At 34.4% G+C, this 22,035-nt stretch overlaps 2 protein-coding genes across 2 annotated transcripts; one reads left to right on the forward strand and one right to left on the reverse strand.

Annotated features, from left to right (window-relative positions):
• Positions 1-6,634: 6,634 nt before the first annotated feature.
• On the forward strand, positions 6,635-15,728 carry LOC132551309 (cdc42 homolog). Its single transcript, XM_060215435.1, has 5 exons — positions 6,635-6,708; positions 7,586-7,721; positions 8,168-8,350; positions 10,462-10,659; positions 11,896-15,728. The coding sequence occupies exons 1-5, from the start codon at positions 6,635-6,637 to the stop codon at positions 11,983-11,985; spliced, it is 681 nt and encodes a 226-aa protein (XP_060071418.1). The 3' UTR covers positions 11,986-15,728.
• Positions 15,729-18,283: 2,555 nt separating this feature from the next.
• Positions 18,284-21,918, reverse strand: LOC132551304 (60S ribosome subunit biogenesis protein NIP7 homolog). The gene is made up of 5 exons (XM_060215430.1): positions 21,830-21,918; positions 20,889-20,975; positions 20,401-20,539; positions 19,162-19,302; positions 18,284-18,623 (listed from the first exon to the last, which is right to left on the reverse strand). Exons 1-5 carry the CDS (start codon positions 21,883-21,885, stop codon positions 18,504-18,506), a joined length of 543 nt encoding a protein of 180 aa, XP_060071413.1. The 5' UTR covers positions 21,886-21,918; the 3' UTR covers positions 18,284-18,503.
• Positions 21,919-22,035: the final 117 nt, after the last annotated feature.

A 22,035-nucleotide genomic window follows, 5' to 3' on the forward strand; every position in this document is an offset into this window, starting at 1 on the left:
ACGTCGCGGTACTCTGAAAAATGTCAAAAACATTTCCAAGTTAACCACCACCGGGTACCGTAATAGGACCTTCGATTCGCCTATCGCACACAAAGATCCGTCATTCAAAATACGAAACATCCTTAAATACGTCAACCCCAAACATGCACAATCACACAAAACAAACGAATTCCGAAAGTCACATGATTTTTCCAAGACAGTGACAATAGCGCAACGTCATAATGGGTAAAACATCAATCCATCTGTGACGTCACCTATTTGTAAGTATGCTGCTTAGCAATCGGCTAAGTTGGAGATGATTAGTCTCTCCCCTAAACATTAGTTTTGTCGTTAAATATAGGATAACGACGATGGATATTAAGTTATGTTTGATATTCGTGGTAATACTGAGCGCCGTGCATCAAGGTTCTACTGTTTACCGGGACCTTACGTGGTAAGTTAATTTTTTATTCGTTCATGATACGTACATACGTCGCGGTACTCTGAAAAATGTCAAAAACATTTCCAAGTTAACCACCACCGGGTACCGTAACATGACTATTGATTCGCCTATAATGTATCATCACTACCGGTACCGTACTGTTGATTCGGCTAAGTTGGAGATGATTAGTCTCTCCCACATTAGTTTTGTCATTTAAAGGGTGTTTTGTCATCAAACTGGGTACCGTAACATGACTGTTGATTCGCCTATAATGTATCATCACTACAGGGTACCGTAACATTACTGTTAATTCGCCTATACTGTATCACCAATACCGGGTACCGTAACATGACTGTTGATTCGCCTAAAGTGTATCATCACCACCGGGTACAATAACATGACTGTTTATTCGCCTAAAATGTATCACCACCACCGGGTACTGTAAGAAGACCGTTGATTCGCCTATAATGTATCATCACCTACGGGTACCGTAACATGAATGTTGATTCGCCTATATTCTATCCTCACAACCGGGTACCGTAATAGGACTTTTGATTAGCCTATATTCTATCACCACCACCGGGTACCGTAACAGGACCTTCGATTCGCCTATCGCACACAAAAATCCGTCATTCAAAATACGAAACATCCTTAAATACGTCAACCCCAAACATGCACAATCACACAAAACAAACGAAATCCGAAAGTCACATGCTTTTTCCAAGACAGTGACAATAGCGCAACGTCATAATGGGTAAAACATCAATCCATCTGTGACGTCACCTATTTGTAAGTATGCTGCTTAGCAATCGGCTAAGTTGGAGATGATTAGTCTCTCCCCTAAACATTAGTTTTGTCGTTAAATATAGGATAACGACGATGGATATTAAGTTATGTTTGATATTCGTGGTAATACTGAGCGCCGTGCATCAAGGTTCTACTGTTTACCGGGACCTTACGTGGTAAGTTAATTTTTTATTCGTTCATGATACGTACGTACGTCGCGGTACTCTGAAAAATGTCAAAAACATTTCCAAGTTAACCACCACCGGGTACCGTAATAGGACCTTCGATTCGCCTATCGCACACAAAGATCCGTCATTCAAAATACGAAACATCCTTAAATGCGGCAGTCCTAAAATATGCACAATCACACAAAACAAACGAATTCCGAAAGTCACATGATTTTTCCAAGACAGTGACAATAGCGCAACGTCATAATGGGTAAAACATCAATCCATCTGTGACGTCACCTATTTGTAAGTATGCTGCTTAGCAATCGGCTAAGTTGGAGATGATTAGTCTCTCCCCTAAACATTAGTTTTGTCGTTAAATATAGGATAACGACGATGGATATTAAGTTATGTTTGATATTCGTGGTAATACTGAGCGCCGTGCATCAAGGTTCTACTGTTTACCGGGACCTTACGTGGTAAGTTAATTTTTTATTCGTTCATGATACGTACATACGTCGCGGTACTCTGAAAAATGTCAAAAACATTTCCAAGTTAACCACCACCGGGTACCGTAACATGACTGTTGATTCGGCTATAATGTATCATCACTACCGGGTACCGTAAGAAGACCGTTGATTCGCCTATAATGTATCATCACCTACGGGTACCGTAACATGAATGTTGATTCGCCTATATTCTATCCTCACAACCGGGTACCGTAATAGGACTTTTGATTAGCCTATATTCTATCACCACCACCGGGTACCGTAACAGGACCTTCGATTCGCCTATCGCACACAAAAATCCGTCATTCAAAATACGAAACATCCTTAAATACGTCAACCCCAAACATGCACAATCACACAAAACAAACGAATTCCGAAAGTCACATGATTTTTCCAAGACAGTGACAATAGCGCAACGTCATAATGGGTAAAACATCAATCCATCTGTGACGTCACCTATTTGTAAGTATGCTGCTTAGCAATCGGCTAAGTTGGAGATGATTAGTCTCTCCCCTAAACATTAGTTTTGTCGTTAAATATAGGATAACGACGATGGATATTAAGTTATGTTTGATATTCGTGGTAATACTGAGCGCCGTGCATCAAGGTTCTACTGTTTACCGGGACCTTACGTGGTAAGTTAATTTTTCATTCGTTCATGATACGTACGTACGTTGCGGTACTCTGAAAAATGTCAAAAACATTTCCAAGTTAACCACCACCGGGTACCGTAATAGGACCTTCGATTCGCCTATCGCACACAAAGATCCGTCATTCAAAATACGAAACATCCTTAAATACGGCAGCCCCAAACATGCACAATCACACAAAACAAACGAATTCCGAAAGTCATATGATTTTTCCAAGACAGTGACAATAGCGTAACGTCATAATGGGTAAAACATCAATCCATCTGTGACGTCACCTATTTGTAAGTATGCTGCTTAGCAATCGGCTAAGTTGGAGATGATTAGTCTCTCCCCTAAACATTAGTTTTGTCGTTAAATATAGGATAACGACGATGGATATTAAGTTATGTTTGATATTCGTGGTAATACTGAGCGCCGTGCATCAAGGTTCTACTGTTTACCGGGACCTTACGTGGTAAGTTAATTTTTTATTCGTTCATGATACGTACATACGTCGCGGTACTCTGAAAAATGTCAAAAACATTTCCAAGTTAACCACCACCGGGTACCGTAATAGGACCTTCGATTCGCCTATCGCACACAAAGATCCGTCATTCAAAATACGAAACATCCTCAAATGCGGCAGCCCTAAAATCATGCACAATCACACAAAACAAACGAATTCCGGTACAAGACAGTGACAATAGCTGCAACGTCATAATGGGTAAAACATCAATCCATCTGTGACGTCACCTATTTGTAAGTATGCTGCTTAGCAATCGGCTAAGTTGGAGATGATTAGTCTCTCCCTTAAACATTAGTTTTGTCGTTAAATATAGGATAACGACGATGGATATTAAGTCATGTTTGATATTCGTGGTAATACTGAGCGCCGTGCATCAAGGTTCTACTGTTTACCGGGACCTTACGTGGTAAGTTAATTTTTTATTCGTTCATGATACGTACGTACGTCGCGGTACTCTGAAAAATGTCAAAAATATTTCCAAGTTAACCACCACCGGGTACCGTAATAGGACCTTCGATTCGCCTATCGCACACAAAGATCCGTCATTCAAAATACGAAACATCCTTAAATACGGCAGCCCCAAACATGCACAATCACACAAAACAAACGAATTCCGAAAGTCACATGATTTTTCCAAGACAGTGACAATAGCGTAACGTCATAATGGGTAAAACATCAATCCATCTGTGACGTCACCTATTTGTAAGTATTCTGCTTAGCAATCGGCTAAGTTGGAGATGATTAGTCTCTCCCCTAAACATTAGTTTTGTCGTTAAATATAGGATAACGACGATGGATATTAAATTATGTTTGATATTCGTGGTAATACTGAGCGCCGTGCATCAAGGTTCTACTGTTTACCGGGACCTTACGTGGTAAGTTAATTTTTTATTCGTTCATGATACGTACGTACGTCGCGGTACTCTGAAAAATGTCAAAAACATTTCCAAGTTAACCACCACCGGGTACCGTAATAGGACCTTCGATTCGCCTATCGCACACAAAGATCCGTCATTCAAAATACGAAACATCCTCAAATGCGGCAGCCCTAAAATATGCACAATCACACAAAACAAACGAATTCCGAAAGTCACATTTTTTTTCCAAGACAGTGACAATAGCGCAACGTCATAATGGGTAAAACATCAATCCATCTGTGACGTCACCTATTTGTAAGTATGCTGCTTAGCAATCGGCTAAGTTGGAGATGATTAGTCTCTCCCCTAAACATTAGTTTTGTCGTTAAATATAGGATAACGACGATGGATATTAAGTTATGTTTGATATTCGTGGTAATACTGAGCGCCGTGCATCAAGGTTCTACTGTTTACCGGGACCTTACGTGGTAAGTTAATTTTTTATTCGTTCATGATACGTACATACGTCGCGGTACTCTGAAAAATGTCAAAAACATTTCCAAGTTAACCACCATCGGGTACCGTAACATGACTGTTGATTCGGCTATAATGTATCATCACTACCGGGTACCGTAACATTACTGTTAATTCGCCTATACTGTATCACCAATACCGGGTACCGTAACATGACTGTTGATTCGCCTAAAGTGTATCACCACCACCGGGTACAATAACATGACTGTTTATTCGCCTAAAATGTATCACCACCACCGGGTACTATAAGAAGACCGTTGATTCGCCTATAATGTATCATCACCTACGGGTACCGTAACATGAATGTTGATTCGCCTATATTCTATCCTCAGAACCGGGTACCGTAACAGGACCTTTGATTCGCCTATATTCTATCCTCAGAACCGGGTACCGTAACAGGACCTTCGATTCGCCTATCGCACACAAAAATCCGTCATTCAAAATACGAAACATCCTTAAATACGTCAACCCCAAACATGCACAATCACACAAAACAAACGAAATCCGAAAGTCACATGCTTTTTCCAAGACAGTGACAATAGCGCAACGTCATAATGGGTAAAACATCAATCCATCTGTGACGTCACCTATTTGTAAGTATGCTGCTTAGCAATCGGCTAAGTTGGAGATGATTAGTCTCTCCCCTAAACATTAGTTTTGTCGTTAAATATAGGATAACGACGAAGGATATTAAGTTATGTTTGATATTCGTGGTAATACTGAGCGCCGTGCATCAAGGTTCTACTGTTTACCGGGACCTTACGTGGTAAGTTAATTTTCTATTCGTTCATGATACGTACATACGTCGCGGTACTCTGAAAAATTTCAAAAACATTTCCAAGTTAACCACCACCGGGTACCGTAACAGGACCTTCGATTCGCCTATCGCACACAAAGATCCGTCATTCAAAATACGAAACATCCTTAAATACGGCAGCCCCAAACATGCACAATCACACAAAACAAACGAATTCCGAAAGTCACATGATTTTTCCAAGACAGTGACAATAGCGCAACGTCATAATGGGTAAAACATCAATCCATCTGTGACGTCACCTATTTGTAAGTATGCTGCTTAGCAATCGGCTAAGTTGGAGATGATTAGTCTCTCTCCTAAACATTAGTTTTGTCGTTAAATATAGGATAACGACGATGGATATTAAGTTATGCTTGATATTCGTGGTAATACTGAGCGCCGTGCATCAAGGTTCTACTGTTTACCGGGACCTTACGTGGTAAGTTAATTTGTTAGATAGATATATTACGTGGGTTATTATAATGATAATAGTGTAATTACATATAGTGGGTATTTTAACACTGACAAAAGGGTTGTTATAATTGGTGCAGTTGCACTTATAACACGTAAGCTGTGTGATAAATGGTTTACATTTCATAAATCTAAATCGTGTCATGACAACACGAGAAAATACTCCTCTGCGGGATTGTGATTGACTGAATGTAACTGTTATTTCAATTGTGACGTCATAACTTAAACAGGTCAGAGGCAGTGCATTACAATCACTTGAGACCAAACGACGAAACGGCATAAAGTTTGTCTCTGGTCTTAAGACAGGTGTGACAGAAAAAAATGTTCGCTCCTTATATCTGTTTCTACACTTAAACCCGTGAAACGTGAATCACTTTAGTAACACAATAAATTGTATGACATTCGGCTTATCCAAGGTTACAAGATGAAATGGTTTGCTCAATATATGTATAAATTTGTACTGGTATTATATATGGTGGTTTTCAGTTACATAATAAAACACACAATAAGGTATAACTTACAAACGTATTTTCTTACTATAATTAGAGTCGATATAGTTACAAGGTACCTTTGTTGTAAATTTCCATCAACAACAACTTTAACCTATTATCGACTCAGTTATGGTCCATGGGATACAACTCTTACTGGTGCCTAATATTATATCTCATAAGCACTATGATAATTCTAAAATATTACAATATTACATTAGCGTCTACTATATGTTATTTATAGAAGAAATAAGTAATTTCCGTTTATAGGACGTAATATTATCCAAAAATAAACGGACAAAGTTGATCTAAAAATAGAAGTATTGAGTTACTATAAAACGCCTGGTCTGTGGCATTTCCCCGACATTTGAATGAAGGAATGAGATCGGTGTTTCTTCCGGAGCGATTTATATACTACTACTAAAAATAACTTATTACATCAATTCGCGCATGCGCATACAGCAGTTTCCGTTGGAGGTTCAAGCCCATTTGATAAAACACCCCGGAAATCGAGAACCAGAAAGGTACATATATGCGAAATTATGTCATATTTCGACCGAATTTCATTATAAATTATTTTATTTGAAACTACTGAAAGCGTTTGCAATAGTGAATGGTCTGTAAGTATTGTAAATATGGCATTACTTGCCAGCAAACATTGAGCCGAACCCCCTTATCAACTGACATCGAGAAAATGGCGGACATGACAATATCATCCGTCTTGTTACATTACCTGAAGATTTCTGTTATTTGTATATTCTGATGTGATTGCATATTTGATATATTACTTGTATGATTTCTGATATTCCCAAATCAACACAAAGGCGGCATTTATTTTCATGGAATGTAGAAAGATCAGCAACAGTTTAAAATACTATACATACGAATTTGATGCCTGTAGCCTCACCCTTTTTTGAGAATAATGACATACATGTGTTAGGTTCCAGTCATTTGTTTAATATATTTCAACACTTTTCAAGTAAAAAGCATATTGATATTTCCGCATGCAAGTGATAAGAATCGCTGCATTGCAAATATTCGGAGAATATTATGTCTACCCGGCTACAGACATTCTCTGATTCACAATGACTGCCATTACTCATAAAGTTGGAAATTGCAGGGAAAAAATAGTACCGATTTGTAAAAATATTGTTTCTAGAAGAATTTATAAACAATTAGTATAATTTAACTAACACATTTCAGAATTTTTGTGTCTCCGGAAAAGTAATATGCTCTCAATAATATCATTTGATATAATGAGCAAAAGGTGTCTCCATTGTCAAAGTCAGTTCTTTTTCAAACAGGAACTAATTGTAACTATTGATACTAATATTATACTTCCTATGCTGTTGAAGACATCATTATATCTATGTAATTCAGTTTAAGATATTTGTCTTTCAGACTTGCTGTTGAAGGATCTGGTCAAGTCATAATGCAAACAATCAAGTGTGTGGTTGTTGGTGATGGAGCTGTAGGTAAAACTTGCCTACTGATCTCCTACACAACAAATAAATTTCCTTCTGAATATGTTCCCACCGTAAGTACATATTTACTCAAATAGACCATGAAACTTCTGCTCACATCACATCATTGATCTTTTACTATTCCTATGGATGTGGTTTGCACACAATATGTTTTACAAACAACTATCATTTAACAGCATAATACAGTATTACGATAAAAGTTGCATCATAAGTTGATCTGTGCTCACTTAGTTTTCAATCTGTGTACCATATTTATCCACAAGAAAGTCCCTGTCCATGAATACCTCCCCCCACTTTGTTTTTGTAGAATAACCAATTTTGAAGCTGAAAGTACTTCACAAATGCAACCCCCCCCCCCCAACTTTAATACTTTTTTTTCTTTTCTCGATTTTTGACAAAATATAATCAGATCAAAGTTGATTAAATTGGCATAATACAAGATTAGTTTTGTACGTTACAAAATATTCTTAATGAAATTCCTTCAATACACATTTTCCAGGTGTTTGATAACTATGCAGTGACTGTAATGATTGGTGGAGAACCCTACACCCTGGGTCTGTTTGATACCGCTGGACAGGAAGACTACGACAGACTACGACCTCTGAGTTATCCACAAACAGATGTCTTTCTAGTGTGCTTTTCAGTAGTCTCTCCATCATCATTTGAAAATGTGAAAGAAAAGGTAAGCAACTGTTTGTTAAAACACTTTAATGTTTGACATATAACTTGAGAGTAATCTTGTAATGAAGATCGGTATTTGAGTGAAGAAAAGAAATCATATTATTTGGAACAAAAGCTAGATTTCCTGTGCTTGTCAGTTTTTTTTTTTTTTTGCACATATTCAAATTTATCATGACTGTTTGAAGAACTTTGGTAAACAGCAATCTTTTTTAGCAAATAGGTGTTCATTAGTGTTCATGTCTCAATCAATTTCAATTAAGATGTTAAGTATTTCATTGAATCAGGGATTTTTCAGACATTAACTCTTATTGTTTGTTTGTGAGTGCCCCTTGAAAAACATTGTCTTTTTCAGACAAATATTAAGATATTGGAACCATTCTGATCATTTGACATTTTTCGCCTTTGATGAGTTTCTTCATAAATTTTTAATCAATACCTACTATTTACAGTATCATGGCTTGATTACAGCAGTCAAGTGTTTCTTGAGAAAACATGACTTCCATCCGTTAGGACTATTTCAGCCTTTTATACCACTTCTATGTGAAATTTTTCATAAAAGTAAAAAAGGTGCGAAAGACTACTACAATTCTGTTATTAAACCAGTACCAACCCTTACTGGTATTTGAAAATGGAGTGATGAGTTTGACTTTGATGATCAGAAGTGGAATAATATATTAATAATTCCGTTCACTATTACAAAAAGTTCTAAGCTACAGTGGTTTCAAGTAAGGATTATACATCACATTCTGGTTACGAACTCCTTTCTTTTCAACATTAATCTAATTCCTAGCCCTTTATGTACACTGCGTAATATGGAAAGAGAAACAATCATTCACTGTCTATGGGAGTGTATAGAGGTACAGACTCTATTGGAGAAATTTGAATCTCTTCATGATATTCTTCTGATTCGTTTCTGGATAAACAAAGAAACATATTTATTTGGAATTATCCATCCTAATGCTAACACTGTAGATAACAAATTTTTAATTCTCATTAAACACTATGTTTATATGTCAAGATGTCTACAAAAATCTCCTGATTTAAATGCTCTTATAAATAAGATTAAGGATCATTTCCATGTTCAAAAGTACAACATTTCTAGCAAAAACACAATTATGAAAACAAATTTTGAGAATAATTGGAAAAAATGGATGCCCATTTTAGAACTAAAGTATGTATGCTAAGAAGTCTGTTCCCAATGGCAGTGGCCTTGACTTTACCAAACTGACTTTAAATTTATTTAATTTCCATTTTCGCTATTTTATTTGATAATGATTATAACCCTCCCAATTCTCTCTCTCTTGTTTTGTTTTTTATATGTTTTTGTATATATATATAAACTTATTCATAAGTGAGTATGTGTGTGTGAGGAAATATCTTTTATAAGTGTAAGTGATATGATATTGTATTTGTGTGTGGGAGTATTTTGTTAAGTACATGTAAGTTTGCTATGTGAGTGTAAGTGGGTGTGAATGTTGATAAGTGAGTTTGTGTGCAGGAAGAAGTAGATACATGTACATGATGATAAAGATGATGATGATGATATATGTATATGTGTAAGACATATTCAAGTAAGAGCACACAAGTGTGAGAATGTGTGTGTGTATGTTTTTGTATGGATTCTCTTGTATATTGTGTGTTGTGTAATATGTAAAAACTTGTCAAAAAATAAATGAATTACAGGGAAAAAAAAGAAATTGAAACTAGCTCTTGTGCATGCACTACACTTCTATAGTTCGATATTACTTAAATAGTCACTTATGACCTACATTGAAAGGGAAATGTATATAATTTCACAACATTGATACAGGGTATATCAAATCGCACTATAATACAGGTTTTTTGGTGGCTGACAATTGGCAGTGGTGCCAGTTTCCAACTGCAGTTATTCCCAAATTTTCGTATGTAACCTCTGAAAATTCCCATCCTAATTCTGATGCTAACCAAAATGAGGCAAAATAATCAAACATTTGTAATTATGGGATTATATTATTATATATCATACTATAAATATGTAATATTAATGATATAGTGTACTTGGACATGTATGCATTTTTGAAATGTCAGTGTCGGTTACCTACATATATAGCTTATTGATATTTTACTTTACAGTGGGTTCCAGAAATTACACATCATTGCCAGAAAACTCCTTTCTTACTGGTGGGAACACAATTAGATTTAAGAGATGATGCTACAACTATAGAAAAATTAGCCAAGAATAAACAGAAGCCTATTACAATTGAACAAGGAGAGAAACTTTCCCGAGAACTTAAAGCTGTGAAATATGTGGAATGTTCTGCCTTAACACAGGTGAGGGAAATGAAGCATGAATATATATATATGTGTGTTTACAGGAGGAAAATATAAAGTAAAAAGTCCACAGGTTCATATCAGGAAAGTGACTTTTGGACTTCTGTTAATTAAGATTGTTATGAACCTTAAACTTCCAAGTGATATTTTAAAAAGAAATCACAATTTTCTATTTATTTATTATTAGTTTATAAAACAGATTTAATGTCTACTCTTTCAGTAGATGAGGTGTTCTTTATATACATCTTGTTATCTTTATAACTATATAAGCCATGGTTCAGTCTGTTTTGCTGTTATGATAACCAAAGAAGTAAAATTGACCTGTGACAACCATGTTTTCAAATTTATTACAAATCTGTAGTATCAGATTTGTTGATGCTAATATCTAGTGATGGAATGTACAATGCAGAGACGTAAACCTAGAAAACAAACAATACTCCATCTCAGTTTTATCCTGTTAAAAGTATTGAGTTATTTACGCCTCATCCAGTAATGTTAGACACTTAATTTAGAATGATTTGTATTCAGTTCCAAAGTGTTTTAGTTGTGCACATTGCTTGTGTTAGTGAAACTTTATATCAGAATGTAGATTTTTACCTTCTTATCATTATTTACCTTGACAGTTTTCTTGTATTACCTATGCTGATCTGTTTTTTTTTTTTTTTAATTTCGATTCCCTTCCCCGCCCCCCCACCCAGAGTTTCCTTTTATGCCTGTTTGTAGATGGATATTATCATATTACAACTACGTCCCTGAAGCACTTGCATTAATGCACTTCTACTAGTAAAGTGTCCAGATGACAAGGATCGTCTTTTCAAAACCATCTGTTGATGAAAATGGCACACAAGAATGAGACTGTTGAATTAGGAGATGGAACTTCGGGGAGGGGGGTGGTGAGAGAGAGAAACACCCTTTGAGTGTCCAGCATTCTAAATGCTACCTAGAAATTGTGAAGTTAAGGAAAAGTAGTGTTTTACACCACAGAACATTTGTTATTTTGCCTTTTTCGTGGGTAAATGTCACATTTAAAAACATATACTCAAAGCTCGTCAACACATTTATAAACTGCATAACAGAATAACATATCTTCAAAGCTTATTGGTAGCTGGTGCCCAGACTCCCGTGGAATATTATCAATCTTTTGCTAAACTTGATGTAGTCTCCTCTCCAAATGAGTACTCTCATTATGGCCTATTGGTATGTCTTTGTAATATGTGGTTGCTTTTGCTATTTCAGAAAGGACTAAAGAATGTGTTTGATGAGGCTATTTTAGCAGCTCTCGAACCCCCAGAGCCACCAAAGAAGAAGAAGTGTGTGCTGTTATAGACATAACAAAGAAATAATTGCACTCAGAACTTTGAACTAAAAAAACAACAACTGCAGGAGCTGAGAGGTGACTGAAAAAAGACCACAAGCAACATGTCGTAGCATACAGTTTCTAAAAACGGTGTTGTTTTGAGAAGGTTCGTTCAGTAGATGTAACAGGCTTGTCCTGTTTCGGAACATGTAGGAAAGTTTATCTTTCGTAAGCACTGCAAGAGTCGAAATTGAAGCAATTAAGGCCATTTTAGACTTCTTCGTATTTGGAATTAAAGACTAATATAACTTAATCTTTTGCAGCAATTTTCTACATGAAGAAAAGAGTCTTTTCTGTTAAGTATTTAATACAAAGCCTGTTTTTGGCACTCCGTATTAAATAATCAAATTTTTTCTCAAAATGAAACATTTCAATCAAAAGATAAACTCTCTATGTGTGAACATTTACCTGAAATATGTCACTGCTGTGTTTGTATTAAACAATTTACATGTGTATCAACAGATTGTCCTATATAAAATTGTATTCTCAGAATTAAGAAAATCCCCGTTTGCATTTACAGTAACATATTATTAGACTACATGTTTTTGTGGAAGTAGACGTGTGTTTTCTTCTGTTTCATTGTCACAAGATCTTTTTTCCTATTAAATCAAGAGTTAGTGACATTTCATTATTAATTAAATTTTATTTGGTATTGATTTTTTGTCTGGAAATCACATTATATTCATATATATGCATGTTAAATACAGGTATTATATATATTACTAGATTCGTAGTAATACATGAATGTGTTAAAACTATATGGTGAAATTGTTCTACAAAGTATTTTTTGACATCGTTCTTTTCAACTCTTCTTTTACAAAATGCAAGCACTGTGTTACCTGTGGTAGTACATGTAGACAATTTTCCACAGTAATTTTACATACTTACGATAAGGATTTGCCTGTAGTGAAGACAAGTGCTATTACACACAGATACATTAGTCTGTATGTATATGTCTTCATATTGACTAAGTAAAATTGGCCTACAAATCTGATTCTGGTCTCAAATACAAAGAAAATTTCCCAATATTTATATTCTAAATGCACCAATTAGAAATGCAATACATGTTTGTTCTGTACATCTTCAAACTCAACAAAAAATTATACATCATTTGTATTCTGTGACAGGAATATTTCAAATGTTTCTATTGCCTTTGGAGTAAGAAAGAAAAATTTACATAAATGTTTTCGCTATATCTCTGTTATGTGTGTATTGCAAATGTCTTTCAATTTTGAAGACTGTAAGACTAGTAAGACCCATTCTAAAGAAAATTTATTTTTGTTTTGTACGTGAAAAATGATGGATCCAAGAATTCTTGAAATTTAATTTATAACTTAGTAGAGTTGCTTCATCAAAATCAGTAAGCTGCCAAAAATTTTGGGAGAAAGTCTGGCTTTGGACGTTGGCCACGTGGAGATAGGTAGTGTTAAAACTGTCATATGCTACATATGTGTAGACCAAAGCTTCCGTACGTGTTGTGTTATGATTGTATGTGCAAAAGGAGTGTGCAAGAAGAATTTGTATCATTATTATAAGTATTAAAAGATAAGGATGTCTTGAAAATTTAAGCGGCTTAATATGAAATTAAATAAACAAAGTTATTTTATATCCAAATATATAATGAATAGTTAATTTTATTTCATTTCTGATGTTTTCAGAAATATGGAAAAAATATTTTGCCATTATTTTAAGATCTTTGTTTTTTTTTTTTCACAAAAAAAATTGAATTCTGAGTTAAATAGTTACTTTAGAAGCAAGGGTAAAACATTCAAACAAGGGAGAGAACTTTCGTTATCCTGTCTTTTATGCTAGCTTGAATATAGTGTCGAAAGTTTTGATCATATTAATTATTTTACCACTTATAAAAAAAGCAATCACTTCGTCATATGAGAGGCCAATAGTTTATGTACTTTTATGAATATATTTTGACCACAGATATAGAGGGATCATAAATGTTTGTATTGTTAGAAGAGAAAGATATTAACAATTCAACAAATATACATTATCCGTGAAGCGTTTCCTGACGAGACAATTGCTGTTAACAAATTTACTTTAACAAAAAATATTATTAACCAAAATGTTAGTGAATTAATTCTGAAAATGTTAAGATGTATTGACATTTTAGACTAAAATGAATTTTTATTTAGAAATAAAAAAATTTCATTTTATACAGCAGTGGATTGTCAGTTTGTTGTAATAGATCTGAAAAAAAATTTGCAAAAACGTTGTTAATACTCATTAAATCCTTGTGTTTTACTGGAGTTAAGTTGGAATTAAATAAACAGGAAAACCCTTATATGAAGACTAAACAGAAGTTGTCAATATGCAGGATTACAACAGTGTAATTATATTCTTGTAAATATGTCATTGTAAATGTACACACATTTGTATAAACTTAGAAAGCTGAATAGACTTTAAAATAAGATTGTCAAGGTTTACCTGCCATTGTAACCATTTCTTTTTCACCCATGCTTTCAACATATCTTCAATTTGGTATCTATTGAGATATCTATTTTTCCTAATTGTAAAATGATCTTAAATTGTTCAATGTTTTAAAATTGATCAGTGTATAACATAGAATTGGCATTTGATTGGCTTATAATGTTGATATAGACTATCAGTGTTTACTTACAGGTAAATAATAGACTTTACCCCTGTAGCTTGTAATTTTCAAGATTATCCATGAAATAATTTTCTGTTTGCAGTATGGATCTGGTTTAATTGACAAAATTATGTACAAAATTACAATCTTTATTTTAAAATGGTACTTTCAACAAAACAGTGGTGACAGATATGTGTACTCACACTGCATAAAGCACCTGTTATATTGTTATTTTTTTTCTGGCAGAAAGTTTGAGTTTTGGAGTTATTTAACTTAATAAAATTGGTGTCAAAGAGGTGGTCACAATATTCTTCATAATTTGCATTTTCCTTCTTAAGTAGTACAACAAGTAAAGTCCTATTGTTCACTTGATGTGGAGTCTATTGTATATATTTCAATTGTTAGATAATATTATGTGTATGTAGAAAGCAACATATTGTATATACTTTTTTTTTCTGCCAGTTGCCGATTTGTAACTTTTATTTAATGTTATTGCAATACCGCTTATTCTTGTATACAACAAATGACACAGGAGTTGAGAAGAGTTTGACTTACAGACTTCCAAAAAAAAAACAGTACATGTATGTATATCGCAGACTAAATATCCGCTTGTTTTTGGACATCTTGCTTACAAATGTTAAATGGAAAGTTGATTGTGCCAAACCTGTCTCTGATTTTTGCCTCTCTCATTTCGCAATTGCTGTTAGAATGAGTCGTTGCATTTCTGTTGGAAGCACATATGGCTTTACTCTTGATTTAAGCGACACCTTTTCTGCTTAATGATCTTCAATATATTGGTATCAGATTTTATATTAAATAATACACTAATAGGAACGAAATTGTTTACTCTTCTGTTTTGTAAGGTTTTTTTTATGAAAGTGACTTTCATATAGATAAGTATCTTTTTGTCTGTAATCAATTATTTTTGCATGGCAGCCATGAAAATTTTCATTCAAAACTGGCTTTTTTCCTTTCCATTTTTAATTGAAAGAGATAAGAATCAATCAAGAACTCAAAGCATTGTAAACATTTTACTCATTAAGAATTTGTACATGTATAGAGAAGTACCGTAAGTCTGTGGTAATCTGACAATTAAAATTGACACTATTACTGTCTTCTCTTGTATTTTTTGCCTGAACTAGTATGAATACATAGAAATGGATAATAATGGTGGTACAAAATTACTTTAAAGTCATATTTAGTGAACTACGATATCCCAAGGTTATATTGGTAACATTGCACATGGGGCTGTGGTAGCTCAGATGGTGAGTTATTTCGGGCGAAGATCTGAGGTATTGATTAAACACTCCCGACCCTTGCTGGTTTGTTTATCACAGAAAGCAAAGAAACAGACTGGTCTTTGCTGTTATGGTTGCCCCTATGGCAAGAATCTGTATACTAATATTGCTCTGGCATACAATGGGCCTCCTGTATGTTGTTCAGTAATATAGCCACCAGCTACCACACAGAGCCCACCTCAGAATGACCTAGATTTTCAGGCAATACACCCAACATACAAACCAATACATATCAATTGTGGGCCACAGGAGGATTCAAATGTGCCGACAGTTAAAAACAGCAACATTTAACCATATTAGACCAAGGGTCATATTCTATCAATAAGGAAGGTCAAAAGGAGCTCAAAAGTATATTGAAGTTTTCTTATCAGCAATGAAAACATAAAGGAGCTTGTACTGCATAGTCTATCATGAACAGATATCCAGAAAGTCCATGAGGTGATATATGTTTTTCTTAGTTTAATATTAGTACTGCAGGATCCTTGACCTTGTACAGTGAAGACCGATTCTTTTTTTGGATTTGAAATTGCAAAGAAAAAATACAAGAATGCCATGACCCGTCATTGTCATTGGACAATCGCTGAATGGATGGACAAACCACAGAATTTGCTGATGATCGTCTGACAAGTCGGATGAATTGAAATTTTGATCATTCCTTGAAAGTATCAGAAATTCATAAATGGTAGGATCTGTTCATGAAAACAGTCGCACAATCATGTGAAGGATCACTTCATGCCATATCATTGCCACTCCCTGATAATGTTTCAGGCCAAATTTTGTTGAAAGCTAACCAGAAGTAGTGATTCAGAGCAAATATTGTTTAACTTCCCCTTTTAAGGCCTGCCCCAAAGTCCCTTGGGGTCAAATAAGCTTTCTGAATTTAAGAAATGATTCTCCATTGGCAATAATGTTTTGTACCACATTTTGTTTAAATCCATTCAGGGCTTAACGAAGAGTAATTTTTCTAGCAAAACTATTGACTAATTTTCCCATTTGGGGCCACGCCTCCAGTTCCTTAGGGGTCAAAACTGATGTCTCAGACCAAATTTGGTTGAAATCTGCTGAGGTCTTAAGAGGGAGTTTTAAAGGAAAAGTTTATGGACAGTGTACAGCAGATGATCAAAGATGATGCACAATAGTTATAGGTCAACTTTACTGTTTGGGTCAGATGAGTTAAAAAAAAAAGAACGGATTTCCTGATAGTTCTACTTTTGAAATAGAGTGACCTTGACCCTACAACTTTGGAATATGAATATGAAGTTGATCAAAATCCATGATGAAATGAAGCTGCTAGAGCAATGAAAATGTTTTATGAAAATAGCAGTGGTGGCCTTGGCCTTTAAACCCTGAAATTTGATGCTGTAGAAGATATGATAGCCCTTACTGTGTGAAATTTGATTGACATCCATCACAAAGAAGCTGGTACAGCACCAACAATGACAAGTGGTACGTACTAAAACCTCCTATATCCCCTCCCAACATTCAGCACTAGGGGATAAAAAGGTTCACCTCGCTGGCAGATCTAGATTGCAACCAGCTATTGCAGAAAGTCACATCAAGTCTTGAAAATCGAAACATCAATTGGGTTTGTTACTTGATTTACAGAAATGAGGACATCTATAAAGTTCTGCAGTCTACATACTTGGGACTATTTAATTATAACCCTGCATTATCAGATGGTGAGCTGCTTCTGTATGATCTCTATTTTACTTAACTTCATTAACAAATTATCCCTTGTTTGAAAAGAAGAGTTTGAACTTTTTCAAGCTTCACATTTCCTAGCTTCCATCATAGATGTACTTTTTCAATTTGATATTCATCATATAAACAAAAGCCATCATCCAGCTATCTTCGGATGAAGTTTGCTGTTTCTTTTTTTTCAGAGTTTTTTTGTATCTTTCTCAAATGTACATGTAGGTTTTCAATGGGCCCTAAATGCAACTGCAAATTTTTTAGATCAGTTGGAGAACAAACTGCCAATAGGTAATCATGTTGGATTTCTCTCAAAATCACTCAAACATTTTTTTCCGAACAACACAAGTTAAGCTATCAATTATACATAGAAACTTCTTTACAGACCTCTTCAAAACTCCATAAGTACCATGTAGGTTCCCTTTGCACACAAGATATGCATAAACAATATCAAAACAATTGGGAGAAACAATATGACTGACATGCTGCCATTTTGGACTTTCAAAGTGGAAGTTTGTTATCAATATTTATCATGAAACATTTCAGAAGTCTTTCTAAAATTTCATATGTTTTCTGTTGCTTTAGTCCTACATGTTGAATATTTAGATCAGATCAATGAAACAAAATACATTTGTTTGAACAAAAGAAGAAGGATTTAAAACTATTAAAGTCCAACAACAATTAAAATTTCAGAAAAACTTTTAATGGCAACTTCATCAAATCATTCAGTGAAATGAATTTGAATATCAACAAATGTTATGTATTTAATGCAACGACTAAGAAACATTTTTAATCTGTTTACAAGTGAAACATTATTATCAGTCTGGTGTACATCTATATATGCATAATGTCTGTGAAATGTAAATATAACCCAACCCCCTTCCCTTAAGTAACGTTATACTAAAGCATCTTCATTTCTAATGAATTCTCCAACATCTGCTTGATGAAATGCAACTAATGTCATGGGATCTGTGTGTCGACATTCCTGGGTTGACTTGGCTGCCACTCCAAAGCCCTACAAACAAAACCAAATTACACTGTTAGACTATAAGTCCATAGGTTTTTATGTTTGTATGGTTAATGCTATGCGATTATTCCTGGTATAACTTGTTTACCATAATGAAATTTTCATTGCTATTTCCCGTTTAACAATATAAGGAGAGTATATCTTTATATTGCTTTCCATGTTGGGACCTTTTATAAGGACTCTTAAGGATTGAATATGGGACCTGTTCGCAAATGAAATTATTTCATTTTCGAAAAAAAAAGAGGTCCCATCCTAAACCAGAGAAAAAAGCCTGCATACATACTGACATACCATATACATATTCTGGTTTTTATTTGGTTTCATATAATCTTTAATGACACAAAACAGCAAAATTAAATCTCAGAAATCATCACCGACTTCACTAGTAAGTGACAACAAGTAAACCTATGTAAAATAAAGTCAGAAATTTTGGATACAAGCAAATTACTGATAGAAAAGACATGATGATAGTTCAAATCAAGAAAGTCATACCCAACGACAAGAATCAAAGATCTTAATATCTTACCAATGGAAGATCATTCATGTTGTATACAACAACACCTTGGTACTGTGGTGTGTTTTCTGTGATTCTGCCGAGGCCTGACTTCATTACATGATGGCCATAGACAAACTGCTGCTCTGCACTCGGCTTAACCCAAACCTTGTACTGTCAGAGAAACAAAAATCTTGTTACATACCATGTATCATTATTGTAGTCTTGGACAAAAAAATAAATAAAAGATTACCTAAGAATATGAGTAAATTAAAAGGATTTAAAATCTACATGTTTATCTTAGTAACTCAGGGAGGCTTCAGCCCACATAGTGAAGTTAATAAATATCAATATTATGAGTAAGTCCTTCTAAACTTTTGTAAAATATCATAAAGAACATTTGTATATGGTAACTTTGATAAATCTATCTTATTTTCACTCCAAAAACTTGCTAAAAGTTTGTTTTGAATTTCAAGAATGTAATAGATTGTGTGAAATTGTTTTTAAGAACTAAAACAAATAATGTTTACAGGTCTAGCAATACTCTGTTGCAACTACATTCAAGCTACCATGAATCAAACCTCAATGATTAAAATTTTTCATGTATAAAATTTTTTGTGCTGTCCCAAATTTCAATTCTACATATATCTATATCATGTATTACTAACTTTATGAATCACAGCTTTGTAAATCTAACTACTTGCATGTACTGTACAAGTATCTATCTCGTGTCAGAATTTCACACATTTCAACAAAGGTTGCTACAGGACAAAGGGATTGCAACTGTGCACTGCTATTGACTGTGTTATGAGGTAAACTAATGCCTTGACACATTAAAGTTTGATTTCGTACTTACAAGCCAAAACATCAAATGAAAAGAGATATTCGGAATTTTACAAAGGCTGTTTCAGAAAGAAATGGACCTTGATGTCAAAATATGGACAATGATGTTACATCATGAACTGAAAATGATGAAACAAAATGGCTGCCTTCATTTGCTTTAGGTCCCCACATTTTCAATTTATAACATGTCAAAAATGTACTTTTTCTGAGAATATAAAGAACTTAAATTTGCATTCATTTCATATTAGATTTATGGCATACATCTTGAAGTATCAATTCTTATTTGCCAACGCTTATACATATATCAACCTCTAAAGCTCATTTTATCAAATCTCATTTGAATGAAAACTCATTTAACAGCCTTTAAATATTTTTCAATCTTTCACAAGCTTAAATAAGAGAAATAAGAACAACTGATTAAATTCCTACCTTAGCATAGGGAGCAAGAAAATCCAGAGCAGTAATATGCAATCTGAATTTTCCACCTTTGGAGAATCGTCCGAAGCATGATCCAAAACTTATGAGGTTTTTCCTTGAAACATTCCCAGCATGTTTCATCATGTCTTCTCTGTAGACAATAACAGGATAATATTAATTTTTCATTGATCATTTCCATCATGTTTTGTATACATGTAGATCTATAATACAATGATTTTTTAAATGTACATTCATTTGTTCAAACGACAGACCATTCAAATGACAGAAACATGCTACGCTATAAATTTTCTACTTTTACACCTAAAAGAGAATCATCCTATAGCTTGCTATCAGTGATGATATAAGGGTGGAAATGCATTGAAAATAATATATCATGTGTAAACACTGTCTCCACCAATTATCTTTATACTTCAGGTCAAATTAAAAATTTTCAAAAATGTTTTGTACTTTTATTTTGCTGTACTTTGTTTCAACATTACCTGACATAGAAAACCCTGTCTCTGTGTAACCTAAAACAATAAGACCCATCGGGACGATCTAGTAACAGCTTAATATTTTCACCAATGCTGAAACAGACAGAAAAAATATATTGAAAGAAGTGGTATAATTTGCTATTAATATTGATTCAAAAGTAACAGATCTGTTATAAAATGATGTTTGTTTCGAGCCTTTAAGAGACTTCTATTAATGATGTTTGTTGGAAATGAAGTATGACAAGAAAGAAATTGTGCACAAGATGAAAAAGTTTTCCAAGTTTCCTGAGCCATTACCTCCTTCCCTCACAGGTACTCGATTTTAACAGCACTTGGAAATAAACCACACACTAGCCATATAAAAACTAAGTGTGGTTTATTCATAAGTATTACTGAATTCGAGTTCACAAGTACTTGTGCATTTCATGAAACTGCTGTACGTGTCAGGTGTGTTTTTTTCGTTGTAAGAGTTATGTCACTTCAACCGTTAAAGTCAAGAAGTCTCAGTTTGTAAAATATGCCTATAACTTAAGGTTAATTTTCAGAACACATCCGTAAAGGTCCTCTTCGTCGGACTCCTGACTTTCTACGCGTGATAAATATTAGTGAGACTTCCATTATTCTTGTACAGCATCTCTGGATTTTTTCAGAATTTGTCCAGCCTGTTTTTTTAAGGAGTTTGTACTTTAAGCACACGACACTTGGTCTGGTATATTAGTTTATTCTATTTATGATTATACATATCGATTCTAAAGTAATTACAGTCCTCAACTATCTTTTTCTAGACTTAGTTAAACAGTTACTAGAATTATTGTAGTTATGATTTTTCTGCTCCGTTACTTGTGTTATATACGTCTCTGCATTCAGTGATATGTATATTTGATACAATTCGGTTTTCACACGCCGACAACATCTGAATTCATAAGTTGTTATATCGCTTTACTTACTATTTTGAAAGTTTTTCGAAAAAGATTTTCGTCTCTTCGTCTGTTAGCGGTCTCATCTCTAGGTTGTTTTCTTTCACGATACACCATGTGGATTTTGACCGGAAGTTCGGCGTGCGATATCCTGTTCAGTGGGCATGTGCGTTAAGCGTAATAAAAAATCAATGAAAACATCCGAGGTAGTCCGAATGTTGATCTGTTCGGTTGCT

This window comes from Ylistrum balloti, unplaced genomic scaffold (assembly GCF_031769215.1).
Source record: "Ylistrum balloti isolate Yb309-2 unplaced genomic scaffold, AGI_CSIRO_Ybal_v1 Utg370192, whole genome shotgun sequence".
NCBI lineage: Eukaryota > Metazoa > Mollusca > Bivalvia > Pectinida > Pectinidae > Ylistrum > Ylistrum balloti.